Here is a 24,519-nt window from a genome sequence, read left to right on the forward strand (position 1 = left end):
CTTTGAGTTCCTGGTTACCAAGGTGAAACAGTGTCTTTCTCTGTTCATCTGCGTACTGTGAAGGGAAGGGGGTCCTGCACACAAGTACCTTAACCCAAGGATCAAAGATACCAGTCACAGCCCTGGGTACTGATAACAGCTGCCCCTTGCAGGTAGTGCCCGGAGCATCACTTCTGTGGCTGTCTAGCCAAAAATGCAGGCCTGAATCTAATCCTGAGGACTTTAGCAGACAAACCCCAACCGGAGAACATTCTACAAAGTAACCTATAGTCTTCAAAAAGCATCAAGAGGCAAAGAAAACTTGAAGCTATTTTCTGGCATCTTCTGGAGACATGACAATCAAATAATGGAACAAGTTCTGAGTGAAGTCCCGAAAAAAACAATTTTTTTTTTTTTTGCAGTTTTTGGCTGGGGCTGGGTTTGAACCCACCACCTCTGGCATATGGGGCCGGTGCCCTACTCCTTGAGCCACAGGCGCTGCCCCCAATTTTTTTTTTTTGACACTAAGTCTCACTCCGCCACCCTACCCTGGGTAGAGTGCTAGTGTACTGTGGCTTCATAACTCATAGCAACCTCCAACTCTTGGGCTCAAGAGATGCTCTGGCCCCAGCCTCCCAAGTAGCTAGGACTATAGCCGTGTACCACAATGCCTGCCTGCTTTTTCTATTTTTAGTAGAGACAGGGTCTTGATCTTGCTCAGGCTGGACTGAAAGTCCTGAGCACAAGCGATCCACCTGCCTTGGCCTCCCCGAGTGCTGGGGTTACAGGCATGAGCCACTGCACCTGGCCCCTCTCATATACTTTAAACCTTCTGTAGATTACTTAAGATAGCTAATACGATGTAAATAATATGTGAATTGTTGGCATGCTGTATTTCTACTTGCATTATTTTTTATCATTGTATTGTCATTTTTATTGTTGTTTTTTTTTTTTCTCCTGAATGTTTTTGATCCTCAGTTGGTTGAATCCACATCTGGGGAAGCCATGGATGCAGAGGGCAGACTATACTCCTAGCTATGCAGACAACCCTCCAAGTAGGAATAACACTGCCATTTGACTTTTCAAATTTTAAAATTTTAACACAGAGACAGGGTACCATTATGCTGCCCAGTCTAGATGATGGCAGGGGCATCATCACAGTTCATTGCAGCCTCGAACTCCTGGGCTCAAGCGATTCTCTTGCCTCAGCCTCCCAAGTAGCTGGGACTATAGGCGCCTGCCACAACGCCCGGCTATTTTGAGGGACAGGGTCTCGCTCTGGCTCAGGCAATCCACTCCCTCTCAGCTTCCCTGAGTGCTGGGATTACAGGTGTGAGCCATCGCACCCAACCTCAACACTTCCATTTTAAAGAAGCAGAAACTGAGGCTCGTGTTGCCTGAGGCCACTGCAGCTCTGGGTTTTGATTCCTAACACTGCTGCTCTGGTGCTCTTTCCAGAAAACCAAGTTGCTGGTGTTCCTTCTGTCCCAGCACGGCCCTTCATCTCATTCCTGCCAGATATTTTCGTTCCAGCTCAGACTCTAAGTGCATGACTTATTCTTGGATCACAGAGCTGCCTTTGCTTTCAGAGACTCCGCTGAGGTATCTCAGCTCTGGAACAATGTGTGGAAAAGCATCTTCCCAACGGTGTCCGCCCTGGCAGCCTGGAGAAGCTCAGCTGGCTGCTCTCTGGCCTATGCAAAGGCCTCAAAGAATGCAGGGATGGTGGGAAGATCCTGACATCCCATCTCCAGCATCCCTCAGGGCAAAGGGTCCCAAACTAGCTGTTCTGGCTCTGTTCCATAGCCTGGTTCCCCATCCTTTTGGGGGGGCTCCTGCTCCCCAAAGCAATTACTACATTTCTCCTACCAAATCTGGAGGCAAATGCCCTAGCAATAGACTCAAGTCCTCGCCCCAACAGAGACAGGTGACTCCAATGTTCATTTGCTGTACAACTCTGGACGATGTGCCACTAAACCCAAGGTTCTCAAAGCAGAGGCTCTAGGGCCATTAGCTGCAGCATCACTTGGGAACTTGACAGCCTATTCTTGGACCCCACTGCTTACCTATTGAATCAGAATTTTTTGGAATTGAGGCCCAGCAGACTGGCTAACCTAGCCCAACAGGTGAATCTACTTTTTCCCTATCTTGTTTGTGAACTGTCAATGCTAGCTCAAGGCTGTGTCAAGGATTAAGGGACACAGTGCCTTGAACATTCTCCGCAGGGAGGTAATGGCAGTAGGTGGCGGCTGCTGTGATTGTTACAGTGAAGCCTCATCATTATTCTCGGTCACGTCTGTAGGAGCACAAGCTGTTTCACAAGAATGGAGACAGATTACCTTCCTTTCCTTTCTCTCCTCAGTCGGGCCATGATTTAGACTTCCAAATCCCCGCAGCTTCTTTAGCCAGCCACGAGTCACTGCCCAAGGCCAGCGTTCCCTCTCAATCTGCTGGTGACATCCAGATGAGTGTGTCTCTTTAGGTGCCCCCCTCCCAGGCCTAGCCCCTCTCCCAGTATTTCACACCAACAGCACCCAGAACCTATTGAGAGACTTCTCCCTACCGCCTTCCACTCCAGGGCCCTAGAAGCATCCAATTGGCTACCACCTCCCCCATCCTTGACCAGAAGTTCAGGAGGTCAGCCTTGTCGACATATCCTTGTTGTGTATGGGGGTGCAGGTGGAGGTTGAGTCTCCTTGAACCACAACTTAGCCCCAGCATCTTTCTAAATTAGCCGCAGGTAGCCCCACCTTTCCACTTAGGCTTTTTTAGTTTCAATTTGTAACGTAAAATAGTCCATCTTTTTTTTTTTTTTTGGTCACCTTGGAGTGGATTTGCCTCTATTCTCCACCTAACAGCCTTGAAAGACATGTACAGTTCAGTCTGTCAATAAACATTGATATTGGAGCAATAAAGTGTGTTTGCAAGATGGAGAAGTTAGTTCAAGAAAAAGAATATTCTTTTCTTTTGCAGTTTCTGGCCGGGGCTGGGTTTGAACCCAACATCTCTGATATATGGGGCCCAGCGCCCCACTCCTTTGAGCCACAGGCACTGCCCTGAAAAAGAATATTCTTTTTTTTTTTGTCTGTGAAAAGAGTGCTGCACACTGACCAGCAGATGAAGGCCACCCAAGGGGCAGCTTACACATCATATTCCAAAAGATACAGAGGATGTTTTCTCATATCAGTCAAGTGGAACATGGATGACTCTGGGGTCAGCTAAACTCCCATTTTCCTGACAGCAACTGTGGTTCACTAGAGATAAAGCCCCTCAGGGGTGCCTTCTTGTTTTTTTATACAGAACATTTTCTGTAGAGTTTTTGAAATCTTCGTTTGTTACTTTCATTCTTTTTTTGGCCGGGGCTAGGTTTGAACCCACCACCTCCGGCATATGGGACTGGTGCCCTACTCCTTGAGCCACAGGCGCCGCCCTTAAATTATTCTTTTTTTTTTTTTTTTTTTGCAGTTTTTGGCCAGGATTGGATTTGAACCCTCCACCTTCAGTATATGGGGCCGGCACCCTACTCCTTTGAGCCACAGGCAGCGTCCCATCATTCTATGTTCTCTTAAGGCCATCAGACCAGCTTCTGAACAAATTGCCTTAATGTCAGCACCAGAGAGGTCATCTTTAGCCATGATCAAGTCATCCAGAGTTACATCATCAGCCAGGGTCATCCTGCTTGTGTGAATCTGAAAGATGCACTTCTCCGTCTTTTTATCAGGCAGGGAAACTCCATCTTCCTGTCAATGCGGCCTGGTCTGATAAGGGCTGGATCCAAAGTTTCTATTCGATTTGTAGCCACAATAACTTTCACATCTCCCCTTGAATCAAATCCATCCAACTGGTTGTTTGCTGAATTTCTCTCTCACCACCAGAATTTGAGTCGTATCTTTTTGTCCCAGTGGCATCAATTTCATCAATAAACACGATGGAAGGTGCATGTTCTTCAGAAACTCGGATCATTCCCGAACAAGTTTGGGCCCATCACCTAGATACTTCTGAATGAGTTCAGAGCCAACCACTCTCAAGAAAGTGGCCGAGGTTTGGTTTGCTGCTGCTTTGGCTAACAAGGTGTTACCTGTGCCAGGCGGACCTTAGAGAATGACCCCTTTAGGGGGCTTTTTATCCATCTCTTCATAATATTCAGGAGAGGAAGCTCTACAGATTCCTTAATTTCCTGGATGTGGTTGTCCAAGCCCCCAATATCAGCATAGGTCTCTTGGGGTGCCTTTTCCACCTTCATCACTGTGACCAGGGGATCTGTGTCATCCATCAGCACCCCATCACAGCATGCACCTTGGGGTTGAGCAGGACTGAACAGCCTGGTTCCGGCAGATCCTTGTCTACAAATGAAAGGATGCCCACGTAGTGTTCTGAGCCCACAGATGCAAACACAACGGCATGATTGTCATCCTACTGACATTGGGGTCCCCCTCAGATCATCCACTTTTGATCTTTCCTCCTCTTGCTTTTCTTCTAATGGTTTCATTTGTTCCTGATCTTTTCTTTTTTTTCTTTTTGCAGTTTTTGGCCGGGGCTGGGCTTGAACCTGCCACCTTCAGCATATGGGGCTGGCGCCCTACCCCCTTGAGCCACAGGCACTGCCCCTGTTCCTGATTTCTAATGAATTCCTCCTCCAAGAGAAGACAGTCTTTAATTCTCTCTAACTTCAACAATTTTAATCGGCACTGAGTGTGAGGTGTCACCAGTGGTAGTTTACTAGCTGCATCTGGTCCCTTTGTTTTCTTCTTGTTTTTCCCCACTCTGGTTGGTACTGGAGGTTCATATTTCTTTTTCTTATCCTTGTCATCCTTCTTGCCACCTCCAGGACCATGGCCACCACTCTGACTTTGACCCATCTTGCCTTGGCCGCTCAATCTCGAAAAAGAATATTCTTATCACCAGTTTTCTCCTTACATTTTCACCCCCAGCCTCAGCCTTTAGTTGGAGCACTCAGCTCCAGGACAATCCCTGGGAGAGCTTTAGAAACGGAGAAGTCCCACAGAAGCTGCACCTGCCTGGTAACTAGCCCCTAAGTGGTTCCTGCTGAGAAGCTGGAGGGACGGGCAAAGTCTACCTAAGTCAGTGGCTCTCAACTTTCCTAATGCTGCAACCCTTTAATACAGTTCCTCATATTGTGGTGACCCCCAACCATAAAATTATTTTTGTTGCTACTTCATAACTGTAATTTTGCACCTGTTATGAATCGTAAATATCTGATATGCATGATGGATTTTCATTGTTACAAAGGGGTCGCAACCCACAGGTTGAGAACCACTGACCTAATGTCTCTGCAGACGAGTGCTTTGGGGCGCTGGTTTAAAATGGGAATCCCCAAAAGGTCTGATTTTAAAAGTTTGGGGTGGAACCTAGGAATCCGAGCTGTTAAAACAATCCCCCAATCTTAGGGTAAAGTAAATTTGTAATCAGGGTCCTTGATAAGAATCTGAAAACAATCCATTAACACCCTGGTGTAGGACTTTGTAGGATTTTGTGGGGCTTTGGGGAAGGCTTCGTTTGAAGACCTGAAGGTTCTTTTGTTAAACGGAATTTGTGGCATCTCGGAGTGGAGCAGAGACCACCTTCCAAATTGCTGGTTCTAAAAAAAAAACATTTCCGACTACTTGGAAGGAAGCAAAAAACGTTAAGTTTTCGTGTGTTGATACCTGAGGGTACCCGAGATCAAGGCAAGATTGCTTGAACTAGTAAAGTGGGGATTATGTAGCCAGATTTCGGGATTCGAGGGGGTGAGACCGAGCTGGAAGTGCGCACTAGTTGGAGACCAGGGGTCAGGCCTGCTCGGCCTGAGCAGGTCGGTGGGTCCCAGCGTCTCAGCTCTGCATCCTAGGGTCGGGAGAGGCAGATGGAGTTTAGCATTCTTTTTTTCCCCAAAGCCACCGAAATCTGCCAAGCCCCCAACCAGCCAGCTCTAGGACGGTCCCCCGGAGCCCGCCCCCGTCGGGTCCCCTACACAAGGGCGCAATTGACCAGCGCACGCCGCCTTCGGCCCACCCAGATGACCGCCAACATTTTTTTTTTAAGCCATCAAATTCAATATTTACAAGAACAATCCCAAGCTTAGTTCTAAAACTCTTGGCCACACAAGGCACAGTTTACTTGTCCATCAGCCCACAACAAGAAAAACGTAGGCTTGTGCCTTACTCTTCAAAAAACAGGATAATAAATATTTTAAAAAGAAAGAAACAAAACAAAACCCTTACTGCAGGTGGCCCCTTTCCCTCCGCTTGTTAAACAGAATAAAAGCCCATTTTGCCAGGCCCGGGGCCGCAGTCCCGGGCCCCCGCAGCTGCGGCCCTGTAACTTTAAACCTGGCCTGAGATCATCGTTTTGGCGCCGGCCAAACACAGCCCGAGGGCGGTCCCAGTGCGCCGGGGCCGAGACCACCTAACTCGGGCCCGCTCCCCGCCCCCGTCGGGAGAGATAAATGCTGACTCCGCCGCGAAGTTCCCGGCCGCTAAGTTTGCTCCGCCGCTGCTCCGCGCCCAGGAAGGCTGGACACCGTCCCGTGCCCGGCTCCGCTGCGCTCTCGGGCCCCCGCCGCCGCGCCCCTCCTCCGGACCGGCCTGTGGCTGCAGGGCTTTCCCATCTTCTTCCAGCTCCGAAACCAGCCTCTCGGCCCCCGAGGGAGCGAATCGAACGGAAAGATGTGGAAGGTGCCAGTTCTCCTCCTGGTCTTGGGAAGCACATCCTTCTGGGCTCCGGCAAAAGGAGGTAAGACCGGGTGCAAGTGGCTGTCTGCGGTTGCGAGCGGGGCCGAGCGAGCGGGGACTTGTGGAATGCCCGGGGCCTGGCAGTGGAGGTGGTGCAGGAGAGCGCCGGGGAGCCGGGGGAGTGCGCGCGCGAGGTGGCTGGGCGCCGGGAGGAGCGGAGTCGGCGGCTCAGCTGGTGCTGGGAGGGTCCACAGGCGGCCAGGGTGGGCAGCGCAAGGCCTACCTTGGGGTCCGCTCACAGGAGATTGCGTACCCACACCTCGTGAGAACCTGTCCCGGTAGAATCTGGAGGAACGTTCCGGACCGCAGGGCCCAGAAGGAGGATCCCCTCACCCCAGCTGCCTTGGTCCGTCTTGGGACTGCTCGGTCTCACGCACTTTGCGCCAGCATGTTGGACACACTCGGGACCCCGTTCCTGGGCTGGAAGGGCCCCTCAATCCTCTTTAGGATAATGTGTGAGAAGAATCCAAGTGGGGGCTTCTGATGAGTATGAGGATTGTTCTGAATGTTGAGGTTTAAGTGGGGTGGTGGTGGTTTGTTTTGAGACGGTCTCCCACCGTGCCCTGGGTAGAGTGCTGTGGCGTCCTGGTTTACAGCAGCCTCCCAGGCTCAAGCGGTCCCCTTGCCTCAGCCTCCCGAGTAGCTGAGACTACAGGCGCCCACCACAACGACCGGCTGGTTTTATTATTTTTAGTACAGACATCCCCATCTTCCTCAAGCTGGCCTCGAACTCCTAGAGCTCAAGGGATCCACCTGCCTCAGCCTCCCAAAGTGCTAGGATTACAGGTGTGAGCCACCACGCCTGGCAGTTCAAGTGGGTTTGGAGCCACAGGTTGAACTTAAGACAAGCATTTTGGTGACTGAATGAGTCTTGGTGACTTCTTGTGTTTTTTTTTTTTTTTTTTTTTTTATTGTTGGGGATTCATTGAGGGTACAATAAGCCAGTTACACTGATTGCAATTGTTAGGTAAAGTCCCTCTTGCAATCATGTCTTGCCCCGAGTTCTTGTGTTTTTTTTTTTTGTTTGTTTGTTTGTTTGTTTTGTTTTTTATAGTTTTTGGCTGGGGCTGGCTTTGAACCCAGCATCTCTGGTATATGGGGCTGGAGCCCTACTCCTTTGAGCCACAGGCACCGCCAGACTCCTTGTGTTTTCTTTTTTTTTGCAGTTTTTGGCCGAGGCTAGGTTTGAACCCGCCACCTCCCAGCATATGGGGCTGGCACCCTACTCCTCTGAGCCACAGGCGCCGCCCAACTCCTTGTGTTTTCAATGTACTGGATCTGATGGTGGAGGGAGGAGAGAGGCTGCCTGCCGGGTCTCCACCTCTTGCCTTCCCCTTTACCTAATTCCCTTGCCTCCTCCCACTTACTTGTCACCTTAGTGGCCTCCATTAACATGTCTCAATATTTTTTTTCTTTTCTTGGGTCTTTATTTTCCTGTTTCCCCAAAAGAATATAAGCTCCATATGCCTGAGCACGTGTGTGTATTGGGTGGGAAAAAAGTAGAAAGTAAGTTCCAGAGAACACAGCTACATCTAGCCTTGATCCCTCGGGTCAAAACAATGTCTGGCATATAGTAGTTGCTCACTAAAGGTTGGTGGAAGGAATTATGGGCTAACTAGTATCTCTAGGACTGGAGGTTGCTGAGTTGTGTGCTCTGAAAGGTCAACTCTTAACATGTTTTCCAAAGTGAGGATCAAGGTAGGCCAAGGCCCAGGGGAATCCTTCTTGGAGAGGGAGTAGTTTGTAGGTGGGGTGGACTTAACCTCGGCTTCTACAAATTCATGCAGATAAAAATACCCAGCCTGAGGGAAATGACATTGAGTGTGTGCCCTGTGCTGTGTTGTCTGCTTTGGGGGGACTGAGCAGCCCCCTTTCGGGGAGACGTGGGCTATTCATGGCTGCACTATTTTTGGAACTTCTCTTTCCACTGGGATATATACAGTTCTGTATTTGTTACTTTTCCTTTTGGCGAGACAGTGTGCAAATGACATTTTCATACTCACCAGTGCGAAGTGAGGGAGGCCTCTGACCTGAGCCTCGTGCCAGCCCTGTTAAGGAAAGGCAGTATCAGACAACCTCCTTTTTTTTCACCGGGGGAAGAAGCCTTAGCTGTAATTATCTTACACCAGCTCCTGAATGTCAAAGGTACTCCTAAAAGGTGGTGTAAAACCTTATCTGAAAATGCCACCTTGGGTCCAGCTGCTAGAGAAAGAAGCCCTCCTTGGGCTGTGTGGGAGGCTGGGTAGGTATGGACACTGAGCTTGGGCCTGCTGGCAAGGAGCAGGGGCCCAGCAGGGTCTTTGTGTGAGAATAATGCGTGAGGGGACTTGAATATGGATGAATAACTTCATTGAGCCCGGCCATTGTTGGTTCTTGCTGGGGAGCTGGGCTGGGAGGTAATTATGGTGATGAATTTTATTCTTCTTCTCTTAGGACCCTTTGCCTGACCGGGTTTCCCTTTTGGGGGATTATAATCCAGTTCAGTTTTATAATCTGGTCCCATGTGTCATATCCTCCGTGTGTCAGTGGATTCAAAGGAGGTCTGTTGTCCACACATCTGGCGTTTTCCTCAATTGCCAGGCCGCGCCCTCCCTCTGAACTGTCCTCTAAAACGAGGCCTCTCGGCCAGTTTATTCCGTGAAATTCTGCAAGCTGCTGCCTGCTGCTCACATGTGCCCTTCCGGGACCAATCCACCCAGGATTAATCATGCGGCAAACAAATTTCCCTGTGATTTCCCCGAAACGCTTGCCAGCTTGGCAGGCCTTGAAATCTTCATGGATTGCTAGGAGTTTTTTGTTGCATTGGAGCCATGGAGTGAAATGGGGTCTGTCAGAGGCTTCGTACATTACACTGATGTGTAAGATCCAAATGGCATTCAACATAGGAAAGCATATTTTTAAAGATGTGACTGAGTATGAGAAGGCTAGGTCTCAAATAGGGGAGGGGACAACAGGATTAAGGAACTCCTTTACTCTGACCTCTGTAGAGTGAGCAGCGGCTCTATACTATAGAATTATAAAGACCCCAAACCTCAACCCTGGCATGACAGTGACTAGTCCAGCCAAGAAAGAAAACCGCCACCTCCCTCCCATTCCCATCCACCACCACATGCTTGGAGCCCACACAACTCTTGTACATTGAGCCACAACAGGGATTCAAAAATAGGTTTAAAGCTCTTTTTACTACACTACTTTGCTATTTTTTTTTTTTTTTTTGTAGAGACAGAGTCTCACTTTATGGCCCTCGGTAGAGTGCCATGGCATCACACAGCTCACAGCAACCTCCAACTCCTGGGCTTAAGGGATTCTCTTGCCTCAGCCTCCCGAGTAGCTACTTTGCTATTTTTTAAAAAGAAACAAACAGAAAAACACATACTGAACTTAAAGGTTAACCTCACTTTACGCCCCTTATGGCTAAAAGTAAAAAATTTCTTTTTTTTTTTTTTTTTTTGTAGAGACAGTCTCACTGTACTGCCCTCCGGTAGAGTGCCGTGGCATCACACGGCTCACAGCAACCTCCAGCTCTTGGGCTTACACGATTCTCTTGCCTCAGCCTCCCGAGCAGCTGGGACTACAGGCGCCCGCCACAACGTCCGGCTATTTTTTTTGTTGTTGTTGCAGTTTGGCCGGGGCTGGGCTTGAACCCGCCACCCTCAGCATATGGGGCCGGCGCCCTACTCACTGAGCCACAGGCGCCGCCCTAAAAGTAAAAAATTTCTAAAGATGTACAAATTCCTTTAAATATTCTCTATAATATTTCCCTAAGAATTGTCACCTTACATTAAAATAGGATTCGTATGCCAGGTGGCTCAGGTCTGTAATTCCAGCACTTGGGGAGGCTGAGCTGAGAGCATCGCTGAGACCAGCCTAAGCAACACAGGAAGATGTCATCTCTTAAATAAATAATAAATACAAGTTGGATGTGATGGCAGGCACCTGTAGGCCCAGCTACTGGGGAGGCTGAGGTTGGGAGCATTGCTTGAGCCCAGGAGTTTGAGGTTGCAGTGAGTATGGTAATACAACTATACTCTATCCCAAGAAACAGAGTGAGATGAAGACTATAACCCAACTATAGCACAAGACTATGGGGAAAGGGCCAAGGAAGGGGAAGGGTGGGGGGAGGTTTTGGTGGAGGGAGGATAATGGGTGGGGCCACATCTATGGTGCATCTTAGAATGGGTACAGGCAATTGCACTAATGTACACAGCTATGATTTAACAATAAAAAACAAAAAAAGAAATAGTGAGAAACTGTTTCTAAAAAGTAATAATTTCAAAGAAAGCGTTCATTAATTCATTCTACAGTTAATAAAGCATCTCCGGGGTGCTTGGTATGTTGTTTTGAACTATGTGCACTTTTGGGAGAGGCGGGCCTCACCTATAAAGCGTACTCTGCAGGCCTCACCAGCAAGGCAGTGAACCTGCACTTTAAATTCCATTGGCTTATCTGAATATTTGTCATATTTCTGGCTTCTGGGAGCAGGCATGCCAGGTTATAACTTGTAGAAATATGGGGGAGGAAGGGAGGGAGAGAGAAGTCAGATGCCAAGCATTACCCCTCTGACACTCACTGGATGGTTTTGATGAGATTCTGTAGGGGCCATTCCTGCCACCCTGAAACTTCTCCAGGAAATATCCAATGTGAGCATTTTGTTAGAAGAGAATCAAATACTTGAGTGTGCTGGGGTATTTCTAAAGCCAAATTAGCCTTGCCAGCAAAGACTGAGAGACTAGTTTTAGGATTCTCATGTGGTGGGCAAGACAAAAAGCTCCTTTTGATGGGGTGTTTTGAATCCTTTATTGGTTTCTTAAACATTTTGGGGAAAGGAAAGTGATTAGGCATTTTATCTGAGGGATAAGAGAGAAAGCTAGTTTAGGGAAAATGCTGGAATGCTGCCAGTCCAGGACAGGAAGACTAGGTGGCTCTTTCCTTCCCACATGTCTAAACCAGCCTGCTGGCTGCTGGCCAGTTGGTGGAGCATCAGAGGCTCACCCTCCTGTCTGGCTGAGTGTCTTTGTTTTGAGAATTGCTCAGAGGAGATGGATTTGTCCTTTGAGGTGAATCAAGTCCAGGAGGAGACCTGCAAACTTGGCCAATTTCTTTTCTTTTCTTTTTTTTTTTTGTGTGGTTTTTGGCCGGGGCTGGGTTTGAACCCACCACCTCCGGCATATGGGACCGGTGCCCTTCCCCTTTGAGCCACAGGCACTGCCCAAACTTGGCCAATTCTTTCACATAGTTTTTCAAGAAGCTGAAAACTAAGATTGTTAGGGCAATGCTAAATTTATTTATTTATTTTTTATTTTATTGTGCCTATTAGGTGGGAGCACACCTATGCCCACCCTTTCCCTCCCCCCAACTCGAATTAAATTGAGTTTTTCTCTTCTGTGGGTGTTCATTAGTTCATCCACTGGCTTCAGGCTTCATGTTAGTACATTGGATGCTTGCTTTTTTTTTTTTTTTTTTTTTTTTTAAGATAGTCTCACTCTGTAACCCTGGGATAGAATACAGGGGCATCATAGCTCACAGCAACCTCAAACTCTTGGACTCAAGTGTGATCCTCTTGCCTCAGGCTCCCAAGTAGCTGGAACTACAGGTGTCAGTCACAATTGCCCAGCTTTTTCTAGAGATGGGGGTCTTGCTATTACTCAGGTTGGTCTCGAACTCCTGAGCTTAAGCAATCCAGCCACCTTGGCTTCCCAGAGTGCTAGGATTACAGGCGTGAGCCATCCTGTCTGCACCGCGGTTTGCTTTTCCATTCTTGTGACACCTTAATAAACAGAATGTTCTCCAACTCTATCCAGGTTAACACAAAAGATAATAGTTCTCTATCTTTTTATGGCTGAATAATATTCCATGTTATACCGCATTTATTAATCCATTCATGGGTTGATGGGCACTTGGGTTGCTTCCATATCTTGCTGATTGTAAATTGAGCCATGATAAACAATCTAGTGCAAATCCTTATGGTAAAATGATTTTTCTTCTTTCCTTTTGGATAGATGCCTAGTAATGGAAGGTCTATTTTGAGGGTTCTCCATACTGCTTTCCAAAGGCGCTGTATTAGTTTGCAATCTCACCAGCAATGCTAAATTTAATGCAGGGGGAAAAAAAACTACCAAAGGGATAATCACCTTTACAGAGGAAGATGTGCTCTTGACCTCTGTTCAGAGGGGCAGAGCTGCAAAGTGCCCCAACCAGTAGAGTGACAAATACTAAGCCACTGGGGTAAAGATCACCATTGTTAGTGTTTGGAGTGTGCAGGGGACTACCAGTTATGTAGAAGGCACGTGGGAAGCAGAGAAGGGGGGGATGCCAGAAGATCTGTAACAGGCTGTTCTCTGATGAGAACAGAGTATTTCCCTCAATTCATCAAGGTATCTTCAACCAAGAAAATAAAACACAACTAATGTAAGAAAAGCTGTGATCCAATGAATAGTGAGTGTCTCAAGGGGAAAGGAGTCAGTTTGCCCAGAATCTGGAAAGGAACAAGGATTTGTTGACAGCCGGCCCTGCCCCAAGAATTCATTGATTTAACAAGTACTTATGGAGTAACCTCTGTGTGACTCAGGCAGTGAAGATTAAGACAAATGTTATCCCTGCTTATAGCTAGTAGGAAAGATGCCCTATCTGGTGGATATTCTGATCTCAATCAAGGTGGTACTGTGATGAATCAGAGATCTGCACTGTCAGTCTGGAAATGTGTTCAACCCAACAGCCCTACCCTTTGCTTCTGTTTTGAACAGACCAAATGGTGTCTTGGGTGTTTGCTCCTGAGAAGAGCAGATCTTAGATAGCAAATGTGTATACAGGTACTAGAAAACTATTTGGTTTCCTGTCCTCTTGTGAGTTTGGCTAATGTGAAATACTTTCTTCTGAGCTGGATCTCTCCTTAAGTCTAAATGTGGATCTGTAAAGCCAAGGGATCTAATTCTGAATGGTGGGTGGTGTTAATAGCAGCAAGGAGGTGTCAGGCATGGTGGCTCACACCTGTAATCCCAAATTTTTGGAGGGCGAGATGAAAGGATCGCTTGAGGCCAGGAGTTTAAGACCAGCCTGGGCTATATAACAAGATCTTGTCTCTTAAAAAAAAAAAAGAAAGAAAGAAAAAGAAAAATTGACTGGGCATAGTGGTGGGTGCCTGTAGTCCCAGTTATTCAGGAGGCTGAGGCAAGAGGATTGATTGAGCCTAGGAGCTTGAGGTTATTGTGAGCTATGATGACACCACTGCACTGTAACCCAGGCAACAGAGTGAGACTGTCTTAAAAAAAAAAAAAAAAAAGGTGATAACAGCTAACATTTCCTGAGTGCTGATCAACTGCTTACAAGCCCTGTTTCAATCACCGTAAGCCTATGAAGTAGGAACTGCATACTTATTAAAGATGAATTAAGAGGCTCAGCGAGGCTCAGTAACTTACCAACTGAGCTAGTAAATGCTCAACCTTCGGGCCCACACCCCAACCTCTCAGATAATAACGTGTGTGTACCAAGTGCTGGGAGTATGGCCACCGCTGTCCCTGTTCCCTGAAGCCTTTACAGAGCTCACCTGTTAGTAAGAGAGGACCAGGAGGTGTGATCTCACACAGAGATGTTAGACAGGTGTGTGTCATGTATGTGGACATGACAGCATAAAATGGCATGTCCTGAGCAGCACATACCCCCAGGAGTCTGTCACTAGGAGTTTGGAGAGGAGCTGGAAAAAGCCTTGTGGGGAAGGTGGCACTTGACCTTGGCTGTGAAAATGGTGGGGCGGGTTGCACAAGGAGTCAGGGAAGGGCCATCCAGGCATAAGAAACTGCTTGAGCAAAAGCCTAGAAATCAGACCAGTCAGAGTTTGATTTCCGAGAAGAGCAGTGAAGGCTGTTAGAGTTGCAGACCCAGGTGAGCGTGAAAGGTGGGCCTTTTCTGTAGTCAGTAAGCAGTCGGGTAGACCATAACCAGGGGTTACCAGAAGAAAATGATCAGGGAGGGCGGCGCCTGTGGCTCAGTCGGCCCCATGTACCGAGGGTGGCGGGTTCAAACCCGGCCACGGCCAAACTGCAACAAAAAAATAGCCAGGCGTTGTGGCGGGCACCTGTAGTCCCAGCTGCTCGGGAGGCTGAGGCAAGAGAATCGCTTAAGCCCAGGAGTTGGAGGTTGCTGTGAGCTGTGTGAGGCCACGGCACTCTACCAAGGGCCATAAAGTGAGACTCTGTCTCTACAAAAAAAAAAAAAAAAGAAAATGATCAGGGAGCCAGCAGAGAGTATGGGACCACTGTAGGGGTAGGTGAGGAGTAAGGACGTAAAGAGACAAGTCCCCAACTGAAAAGGGACTAGAAGTGCAGGGTAGTGTTTCCTGACTTTCTATTCACCTCTTACAACACTCATCACTATATTAAAATTTTTTATTGATCTAGAGGGATAATTCACATATCATAAAATTACCCCCTACACCCTCAGTCTGCCAAGTAGGGATCACAGGCACCTACCACATCGGGATGGAACATTTTTTTTTTCTTCTTGTTGCAGTTTGGCCAGGGCTAGGTTCAAACCCGCCACCCTCGGTATATGGGGCCGGCGCCCTACTGGCACTGCCTTTTTTTTTTTTTTTTTTTTTTTGGCCGGGGCTGGGTTTGAACCCGCCACCTCCGGCATATGGGACCTGCGCCCTACTCACTGAGCCACAGGCGCCGCCCGCCACTGCCTTTTTTTTTTTTTTTTTTTTTTGTTGAGACAGGGTCTTACTTTGTTGCCTGGCCTCATCCTAGCTCACTGCAACCTTAAAACTCCTGGGCTCAAGTGATCCTCCCACCTCAGCCTGCCAAGGAGCTGGGATCACAGGCACCTACCACATCCGGATTGACCATCTTCTCACCTGCTTATTGGCCATTTGTGTATCTTTGGAGAAATGTATGTTCAAATACTTGGCCCGTTTTCTTTTTTCTTTTTTTTGGGCCGGGGCCGGGCTTGAACCCACCACCTCCGGTATATAGGGCCCGGGGCCCGCGCCCTACTCCTTTGAGCCACAGGCGCCGCCCTGCTTTGCCTGTTTTATTGACTGACTGAGACAGGGTCTCTGTTGCTTAGGTTGGAATATAGTGATGACGTCATGGCACATTGTCAGCTCAAATTCCTGGACTCACGTGATCCTTCTGCTTCAGCCTCCTGAGTAGCGAGGTTACAGGCACATGCTGCTATGCCTGGCTGATTTTTCCTTTTTTTAGTAGAAACAGGCTCTTGCTGTGTACAGGCTGGTCTTGAAATCTTAGACTCTAGCCGGGCGTTGTGGCAGGCGCCTGTAGTCCCAGCTACTCGGGAGGCTGAGGCAGGAGAAAATCGCTTGGGCCCAGGAGTTGGAGGTTGCTGTGAGCTGTATGATGCCATGGCACTCTACCAAGGGTCATAAAGTGAAATTCTGTCTCAAAAAAAAAAAAAAAAAGAAAGAAAAGAAATCTTAGACCCTCCTGCCTCGGCCTCCCCAAAGGGTTAGAATTAGAGGCATGAGCCATGGCACCTGGCTACTTTGTCCATTTTTAAATTGGGTTATCTTCTTTACTGTTGATTGAAAGAATTCTTTATTTATTCGAGATGTTAAACCCCTATGAAATATGATTTGCAGACATTTCTCTCGGTCTGTGGTTTGGGTAGTCTAATTTCTTGATGGTGTCCATTGAAGCACAAACTTCAAAAGTTCAGTCTATTTTTTAGTTTTAGCTGTGCTATCTACATCTTTGATTCATTTCGAGTTCATTTCTGTGTGTGCTGGGATTTAGAGGTCTGGTTCCATTCTTTTGCATGTGGATATTCAGTTGTTCCAACAGCATTTGTTGAAAAGATTCTTTCCTCACTGAACTATCTTGGCACCTTTGTCCAAAATCAATTGCCTATGAATGTGTAGATTCATTTCTAAATTCTCAGTTATGTTCCAATGATCTATATGTCTATCCTTACGTCGGTATCAGTCTTTTTTTTGAGACAGTTTTACTATGTCACCCTTGGTAGAGTGCTGTGACATTACAGCTCACAGCAACCTCCAACTGTTGGGCCTAAGCGATTCTCTTGCCTCAGCCTCCCAAGTAGCTGGGACTCCAGGCGCCCACCACAACGCCCAGCTATTTTTTGTTGCAGTTGTCATTGTTGTTTAGTAGGCCATGGTCGGGTTCAAACCCACCAGCCCCAGTGCATGTGGCCGGCTCCCTAACTACTGAGCTACAGGCGCCGAGCCAGTATCACAGTCTTGATTATTGTAGCTTTGTAGTAAGTTTTGAAATAAGAAAGTATGAGTCATTTTGCTTGGTTCTTTACCAGAACTGCTTTGTCTGTTCTCTTCCCTGCATTTTATTAGTTGTGTATTTTGCCCCTTAGAGAACATTAAAAAAAGCACATAGTAGGTGCTATAGTAAATTTTTGGCAGAAGGAGGCTGGGGGTAAACAGGATGACCCAAGCCTTTTGGTGGGAATGACAAGAAAGCTTGTAGGGCGGGCAGTGCCTGTGGCTCAGTCGGTAAGGTGCCGGCCCTGTATGCCGAGGGTGGCGGGTTCAAACCCGGCCCCGGCTGAACTGCAACCAAAAAATAGCCGGGCGTTGTGGCGGGTGCCTGTGGTCCCAGCTACTCGGGAGGCTGAGGCAGGAGAATCACTTGAGTCCAGGAGTTGGAGGTTGCTGTGAGCTGTGTGAGGCCACAGCACTCTACCGAGGGCCATAGAGTGAGACTCTGTCTCTACAAAAAAAAAAAAAAAAAAAGGGGGGCGGCGCCTGTGGCTCAGTCGGTAAGGCGCCGGCCCCACATACCGAGGGTGGCGGGTTCAAACCCGGCCCCGGCTGAACTGCAACCAAAAATAGCTGGGCATGGTGGCGGGCTCCTGTCGTCCCAGCTACTCGGGAGGCTGAGGCAAGAGAATCGCTTAAGCCTAGGAGTTGGAAGTTGCTGTGAGCTGTGTGATGCCATGGCACTCTACCCGAAGGGCATAAAGTGACACTCTGTCTCTACAAAAAAAAAAAAAAAAAAAGAAAGAAAGCTTGTAGGTGTAGGGACCGTGGAAAACTCCCCCCTTTCCCCCTGAAAGTTTACTGAAAGATCAACTTACAGTTAAGGTAGATTAATAAGAGAAATGTTTATTTCCAAATACCACCAGAATGATTGCTCACTGTCTTCCTTGATGTTCAGATATCTTTGTAGGAGTATGGCTGCCCCAAGTGGTGGTTAGGAAGGATGAATAGCCGAGGGAGATGGATTGACTTGTAAATTAACCTGAGAGTCAGGTATTGTGTTTTAAATGACTTGGGCCAGGTCTGCACACAGTGGTGTAGGAAAGGCAGTCAGTTTCCCCCTTTGATTCCCTGATCTGGTCAGTCTGGTTTTACAAATCTCTTTGCAATGCTTTCTGATTGTGAATGGCCTTTCATTCAAAATAGTCTTTATGTTCAGTGGTCATCTTTGGGAGTAAAATGTCCTTAGCTCCTTCAGTAGAAACATAAAAATCAGGTAGGAGGGATGTGAGGTTAAGAACCAACCTGGCCAGGAGAAGTAGGTGCTCGTGCACTGTTTCAGGTGCGGTGAGTTTGAGGTAATAGTGAGACATCCAAGTGAATATCACTGAGCCCCTGGAGAGAGCGCCCACGCAAGTGACGTGGGGGCCCAGCCTGGAGATGAAGCAAGCTGCCTGAATTTCCCATACCAAGGGGCAAAGGGAAAGATGTCAAAGGAAGGTCAGATGAAATCGTCCTGTGCAATCACAACTATTTGTAAAAATCCACCACGGCACGCTAAAAGCCCCCAAACCAAGTGTAGGATGGAGGCCAAGGACAAGAGAAGCTGGAGGAAGCAGCCACAGCCTGCACATTCCTGCAGGCCTCGTCCTCCTGGGCTCCCAGCTGTGCTGTCTGAGCCGCCAGGGTGGATGCTGAGGTCAGATCAAAGCGGGTTCTCCTTTACTCTTGCAAAATCAGGGCAGCTGCCCTGAGTGATTCAGGAGCTCAGGTTTCCATTCCGTTTACAAGGGTTTCTGAGCTGACGCAAGTGCTTCCCAGACATTCCAGCACCGGCTGAGAGGCGCTGCTCTAGGCCAGCACTTTCAAAGCACTTGTAGACTCAAGTCCTCAGTGGCCCTCCATAGAAGGATGATCTTACATACCCAACTGCAGCCTCAGCTGAGTTCCAGACAGTTGCTGCAGAGGTATGATTCCCGTCTACAAAACCGTGGACTCATTTCCTCTTTGAGAACACACTGCTCTTAGTCAAGAGAGACACGTCTCCCCAGGTTGAGTAATCTTGGTTGAGGAAGAGTAGGAGCCCTCTGTGTTCCTGGGGTAAATGGGGTAAGTCAGCTCACTCTCACAAGCCCCCAAAATCTGAATTATTACCCCTTCAGCCAGCAGAGACTGTGTCCAGGGCTGGACAAGAAGAAAATGTCATCAAATCCTGCACTATGCTAGGCCTGGTGGCTTATGCCTATAATCAAAATCAGGTGGATCACCTGAGCTCAGGGGTTCAGGACCACCCTGAGTAAGAGCGAGAGATCCAGGCTCTAAAAATAGCTGGGCATTGTGGCAATGATTGTACTTCAGCTGCTCGGGAGGCTGAGGCAGGAGGATCGCTTGAGGCTAAGAGTTTGAGGTTGTTGTGAGCTGACGCCATGGCTCTCTAGCCAGGGTGACGGTAAGACTCTGTCTCAAAAAAAAAAAAAGAAATCCGACACCAGTTTAGAGATGACTTTCTCTCAGTACCTTAGGAGAGCACCAAAGGAAGGGTTTTTCTTTTTTTTTTGGCTGGGGCTGGGTTCGAACCCCCCACTTTCAGCATATGGGGCCAGCGCCCCACTCCTTTGAGCCACAGGCGCTGCCCACGAAGGGTTTTTTTTAACCTGGGCAGTGAAGGGCAGAGTTTATTTGTCTTTGAGACAGATTCTCATTCTGTGGCCCTGGTGTCATAGCTCAAAACAACCTCTAACTCTTGGGCTTAAAGCCTCCTCTTACCTCAGCCTCCCAAGTAGCTGAGACTTACAGGCACCTGCCACAACACCCAGCTAGTTTTTTTTGTTGTTGGTGGTTGTGGTTTTTTTGTTTTGATTTGTTTTGTTTTGTTAGTAGAGACAGGGCCTCACTCTTGCTCAGGCTGGTCTCCAACTCCTGAGCTCAGGTGATCCACCCACCTCGGCCTCCCAGAGTGCTAGGATTACAGGTGCGAGCCACCGCTCCTGCCATGAAGGGCAGAGTTTAAATGGGCTGTGATGGAGTTGAAAGATGAACCTGCCGTTGGCTGCCCAGTCTCAACCTCCTGCAGAAGCCACCATCAGACAGAGCAGCTCAATCATCAACTCCAGCCTTTTCTTTGAGAAATGGAGAAGAATATGAGGGGAGCAGAGGGCAAGGGCAAGGGTGACTGGTCCCGTGAAGGCTGCAAGACACCAGTGACGCGTTAGGGCTGGGAGTCTTGACTTCTGCCCCCTTGCTGCAGCTTACTAGTCTGTCAGCTTCCCCACCCTCAGCTAAAAAGTGAGAAGGATAATTTGCAAGGTTTTTGTAAAGATCAAGAAAATGCCTTGACACCACATTGTGCACATTCTCCCATAAATTCAATAAACAGTAATATTATTAAAATACCTCTGGGGCAGTCAGGGAGATTAGATGCAAAAATCTGTGAGAGGTACTTAGGAAATCTAAGTTCTTGTCCCCCTTCAAAGGGGAGAGAGGCTAGATCTGGAGGGGTGACCTGATGCTGTGTCTCCCGAGTTTCTTCCTGCCCACTGACTTATATGGCTCCTGGCTATTGAAGTTCAAGTCCCTAACTGTCATTGGCCCCTCTTCTTTCTTTTTTCTTTTTTCTTTTTTTTGAGACAGAGCCTCAAGCTGTCACCCTGGGTAGAGTGCTGTGGCATCACAGCTCACAGCAACCTCCAACTCCTGGGCTCAAGCGAGTCTCCTGCCTCTGCCTCCCAAGTAGCTGGGACTACAGGTGCCCGCCACAATGCCAGACTATTTTTTTTTTGTTGTTGTTGTTGCAGCGGTCATTGTTGTTTGGCGGGCCCGGGCTGGATTCGAACCCGCCAGCTTGTATGTGGCTGGTGCCTTAGCTGCTTGAGCTACAGGTGCCGAGCCGGCCCGTCTTCTTTCTTTATTGCCCAGCTCAGTTGTAGAAACCTGCAATATGCTGCCTTCAACTTTGGGAGGTGACTGGGGGGGCTGTCACCCTACCTAAAAGCCCAAAGAAAACTCTGGGGCATTTCACAAACCACCTCCCCCTTTGAAGTCGTGTGTGCTGCTCCAGATCTTGACCTGTAGTTTTTAGTATTTCTCCAGATCACCTCGGAGGAACTGGTGACACCTGTCTAATCTCCTCAGCTTTGCCGTGTTCCTCTCACATATTATGGAAGAGGCACACATCCCCAAGGCTGACAGGATGGAGTCAAGTCTCATCTCATCACTGGCGTGGCCTGCAGGGATTGACAGGACCTGCCATGGTGGGCAGACATGCTGCCGCTCATGAAAAATCACAGGACAGGACAGGCGGCAAAGTTCATCCTTGCAGGCGGCATGTTCTATTTTAGCCACCTTGTCTTTTTTCTTTCCTTTTTTTTTTTTTTTTGAGACAGTCTCAGTATGGCACTCTTGGTAGAGTGTGTAGCGTCACAACTCACAGCAACTTCCAACTCTTAAGTGATTCTCTTGCCTCAGCCTCCCAAGTAGCTGGGACTACAGGCCTCTGCCACAATGCCCGGCTATTTTTTGGTTGCAGTTGTCATTGTTTAGCAGGTGGGGCCAGGCTGACCAGCCCAGGTGTATGTGGCCTGTGCCCTACTTGCTGAGCTAGGGGCACCGCCACACTCTGTCCCTTTCATTAAGGGAAGGGACTCAACAACTCTTGGATGAAGCCCAGTGGACAGTGGCGGGAATATTATAAATCGGGGGTAATTTAAAAGAAATGTCCTACCTGGCTGTTGTAAATGTACTTACACAGTCATTCAACAAACATCTGTTAAATAAATACTCTACCATGGGGCCAGAGACCGGGAATACAGGGCAGTGTAGGTTTAGGTACCACTGAGCATAGCTGGAGGAAAGTTTGAGTCTGCGTTTCTGTGGGGTACAGAAGTCAGGCCAAAACCTTCTCTCCCCACTCTAGGAGACTGAGGTAGGTGGATTGCTTGAGCTCAGGAGTTTGAGACCAGCCTGAGCAAGAGCAAGATCCCTGACTCTACTAAAAATAGAAAACTAGCTGGGTGTTATCAGGCACCTCCCAGCTACTTGGGAGACTAAGGCAAGAGGATTGCTTGAGCCCAAGATTTGAGCTTGCTGTGAGCTATGATGGCACAGCACTCAACCCTAGGGTCTCTTTATCTCAAAAAAAAAAAAGTTGCCTCAATTTATGAAGAGTTGTCTACATGTTCCAGGGCAGAACTTTTGACCTAGTAAGTAATTTACTAAGGATCCATGGAAGGGGGTGTATATGTGTTTTTTTTTTTTTTTTTGGGGGGGGGGGACCCATTAGTGATTGTGTCCTCAGGAGTTGAGGGCCTGGGTTAGGGAACAGCTTTCTTCGTGCCCAGAAGCTTTGGAACTTCAAAGCTTAGTGGCTGCATCAGTGTTACCCAAAGAAAAGCTTCAGTATCAGTCAGGAGATGGGCCGGCCTGCGGGACTCCAGAGTTGTAACTCCAGAGATGTAGCCCATAGAAATTCTAACACTTTCCTTCTGGGTGACAAGTGGTAACTAAGAGAAGCACCCAACAGCTGCCTTTGGTACATTTTTCAGCTGAACCGCAGGACTGTGTGTAGAGATTTGGGCCCCTCCATGTGAGCACAGCGGGTGGTCTTGCAGAGTGCTAGCAAAATGCAAAAGGTTGGCACCTTTCTACAGTTTCGGGCGTTTATTTTCAGGCTTCTGGGCACTGCTTTGAGACATGATAGAAAAACAGTATGCCAAAGCATGTGTCTGGGCAAAAAACCAAAAGTGGGTGATTTTGTCTTCCAAGTAGACATTGTGACATTCCTGTATCTCCGATGTAACTGGGAGGGAGGGTGCGGGAATTAATTGTTTATTAGTTATCCTACAGTTTGTCCTAAGGGGGAGAACCAGAACTTCCTAGTATGCAATTTTAAAAGAAGAAAAAGAAATCCTACTTCTCGATGCATACGAGTCATCCTGAGGTCTTTAGTCATCATCTACAAAGGCGTATTTGTGCATTTAAACTGAAACAGAGATACGGCCAGCACCAGGCGGCCTGGGAGACGGCCCTCCTCTGTGGACTCACACCACAGGCTTTCTTTGAAAATCCGGAGGGGAACTCAGCTTGGTTCTTGTTTATTTTTAAAATCCATTTCACCATTTCAAGATAAAATGCCATTGAAACAGCTTCTCCTGCCGTCAGATTGGGAATTTGCAGGTCGGCAGACACAGGAGTGGAAAGGATTTCTCCCTCACATTAAGATGAAAACCAGGCAAAAGCTCTGTATCTGAACTTAGGACTTTTATGAATGTCCTAAGGAAACAAGACGAAATCCTCAGTAAAAGGGCTTGCAGTCACACAGGGGCACCCCACGTGTTATTTGATAGTCTTTTCTACCCTAAGTTTTGTCAGCAGAGCTATGACAGATGTTTGTAAAATGAATATTCTGGAGTTTTGCATTTATTTCCGACTGTCAGTGGGTAATGACTTCAAAAGCTTCCCAGCTGTTACCTGTCACAGTTCTTTCCCTCTCCGCTGCCACTGGCCTGGTGCATGTGGCAGCCGTTTTACCTGGACGACAGAGCTGAGTCCCCTTGCTGGCACCTGCCCCAACATACACACTCCATTCACTCATGTGAATCCAAAGTGGCTTCTTAGACTCAAGTGAGGTCACACATACACACACACACACACACACACACCCTGCATCCAAATTCTACCAGAGTGGCCCTTCCCCCATCTCATCCCTTACTGTTGTCACCCACCACTCTTTAGCCGCACGGACAACCTTTTGAGTAGGCAGTGTCCCACGGTCACTGGGCTTCAGGGTTAGTGAGCACTAGATCCTCCCTTCGCTGGAGTTCACCCATTCATTTGATAATTACTTCCCAGCAATGTGCCAGGTATTTGAGACAATGGGGGCTCTGAGAAAAAACATTCTCTAGTGAGCTTATGTTCTAGGGGGACAGACTGTTAGTGACTAGCAGCACAGTGAGGAAGAAGCATGCAGGTCTGTGTGTAAGGTGGAGGGGAACTCATTTAAATGGCTGGTCTGAGAACGCGCCCTTGGACCACGTGTGTGTGCAGGGGGTGAGGGACGGCCTGTGAGTTGGTGTCTTCCCTTTTTGGTTGTTCTGAATCTGACAGCAGTCAAGTCCACGAGAGTAGAGACCTTGCCTTCTGTGTGCCTCCAGCTCCAGTTCCCAGAATAGAATCCAGCACAGTAAATGATTATGGAAGGAAGGAAAGCAAGGGCCCGGAGCTGGGGGACAGAACTCGCAAAGGTTCCAGTCTTGGTTGTTGCTCCTGCCTTAACTTGCACACACAGGAAGTACGCTGTAAACACTTACACTCAGCAAATCACATCCCTCCCTCTAATCTGCCACTTTTTTTTTTTTTTTTGAGACAGGGTCTCTGTTGTCCTGGCTAGAGTGCAGTGGTATCATCGCAGCCGCAGCCTCAAACTCCTCGGTACAAACGATCCTCCTGCCTCAGCCTCCTGAGTAGCTGGGACTATAGGTGCATGACACTCCACCCAGCTAATACCCCAATTTTTTGTATAATGGTGAAATGGGGGTTTCACCATATTGCTCAGCCTGGTCTCAAACTCCTAAACTCAAGTGCTCTTCCTGCCTTGCCCTCCCCGAGTGCTGGGATTATAGGTGTGAG

General features: G+C 48.1%; 1 protein-coding gene and 1 pseudogene across 3 annotated transcripts in view; one reads left to right on the forward strand and one right to left on the reverse strand.

Annotated features, from left to right (window-relative positions):
* Positions 1-3,233: 3,233 nt before the first annotated feature.
* On the reverse strand, positions 3,234-4,838 carry LOC128575223 (26S proteasome regulatory subunit 4-like; annotated as a pseudogene).
* Positions 4,839-6,394: 1,556 nt separating this feature from the next.
* Positions 6,395-24,519, forward strand: part of PDPN (podoplanin) — a 37,897-nt gene continuing 19,772 nt past the window's right edge. The window contains exon 1 of one of the 3 annotated variants that reach the window (XM_053576714.1): positions 6,395-6,711. In XM_053576714.1, the coding sequence (XP_053432689.1) occupies positions 6,645-6,711 (67 nt within the window). In that variant the 5' untranslated portion in view covers positions 6,395-6,644. The remainder of the gene's footprint in view (positions 6,712-24,519) is intronic. The other 2 variants (XM_053576713.1, XM_053576715.1) reach the window with 2 other exon arrangements.

The sequence above is a fragment of the Nycticebus coucang genome, chromosome 22 (assembly GCF_027406575.1).
Source record: "Nycticebus coucang isolate mNycCou1 chromosome 22, mNycCou1.pri, whole genome shotgun sequence".
NCBI lineage: Eukaryota > Metazoa > Chordata > Mammalia > Primates > Lorisidae > Nycticebus > Nycticebus coucang.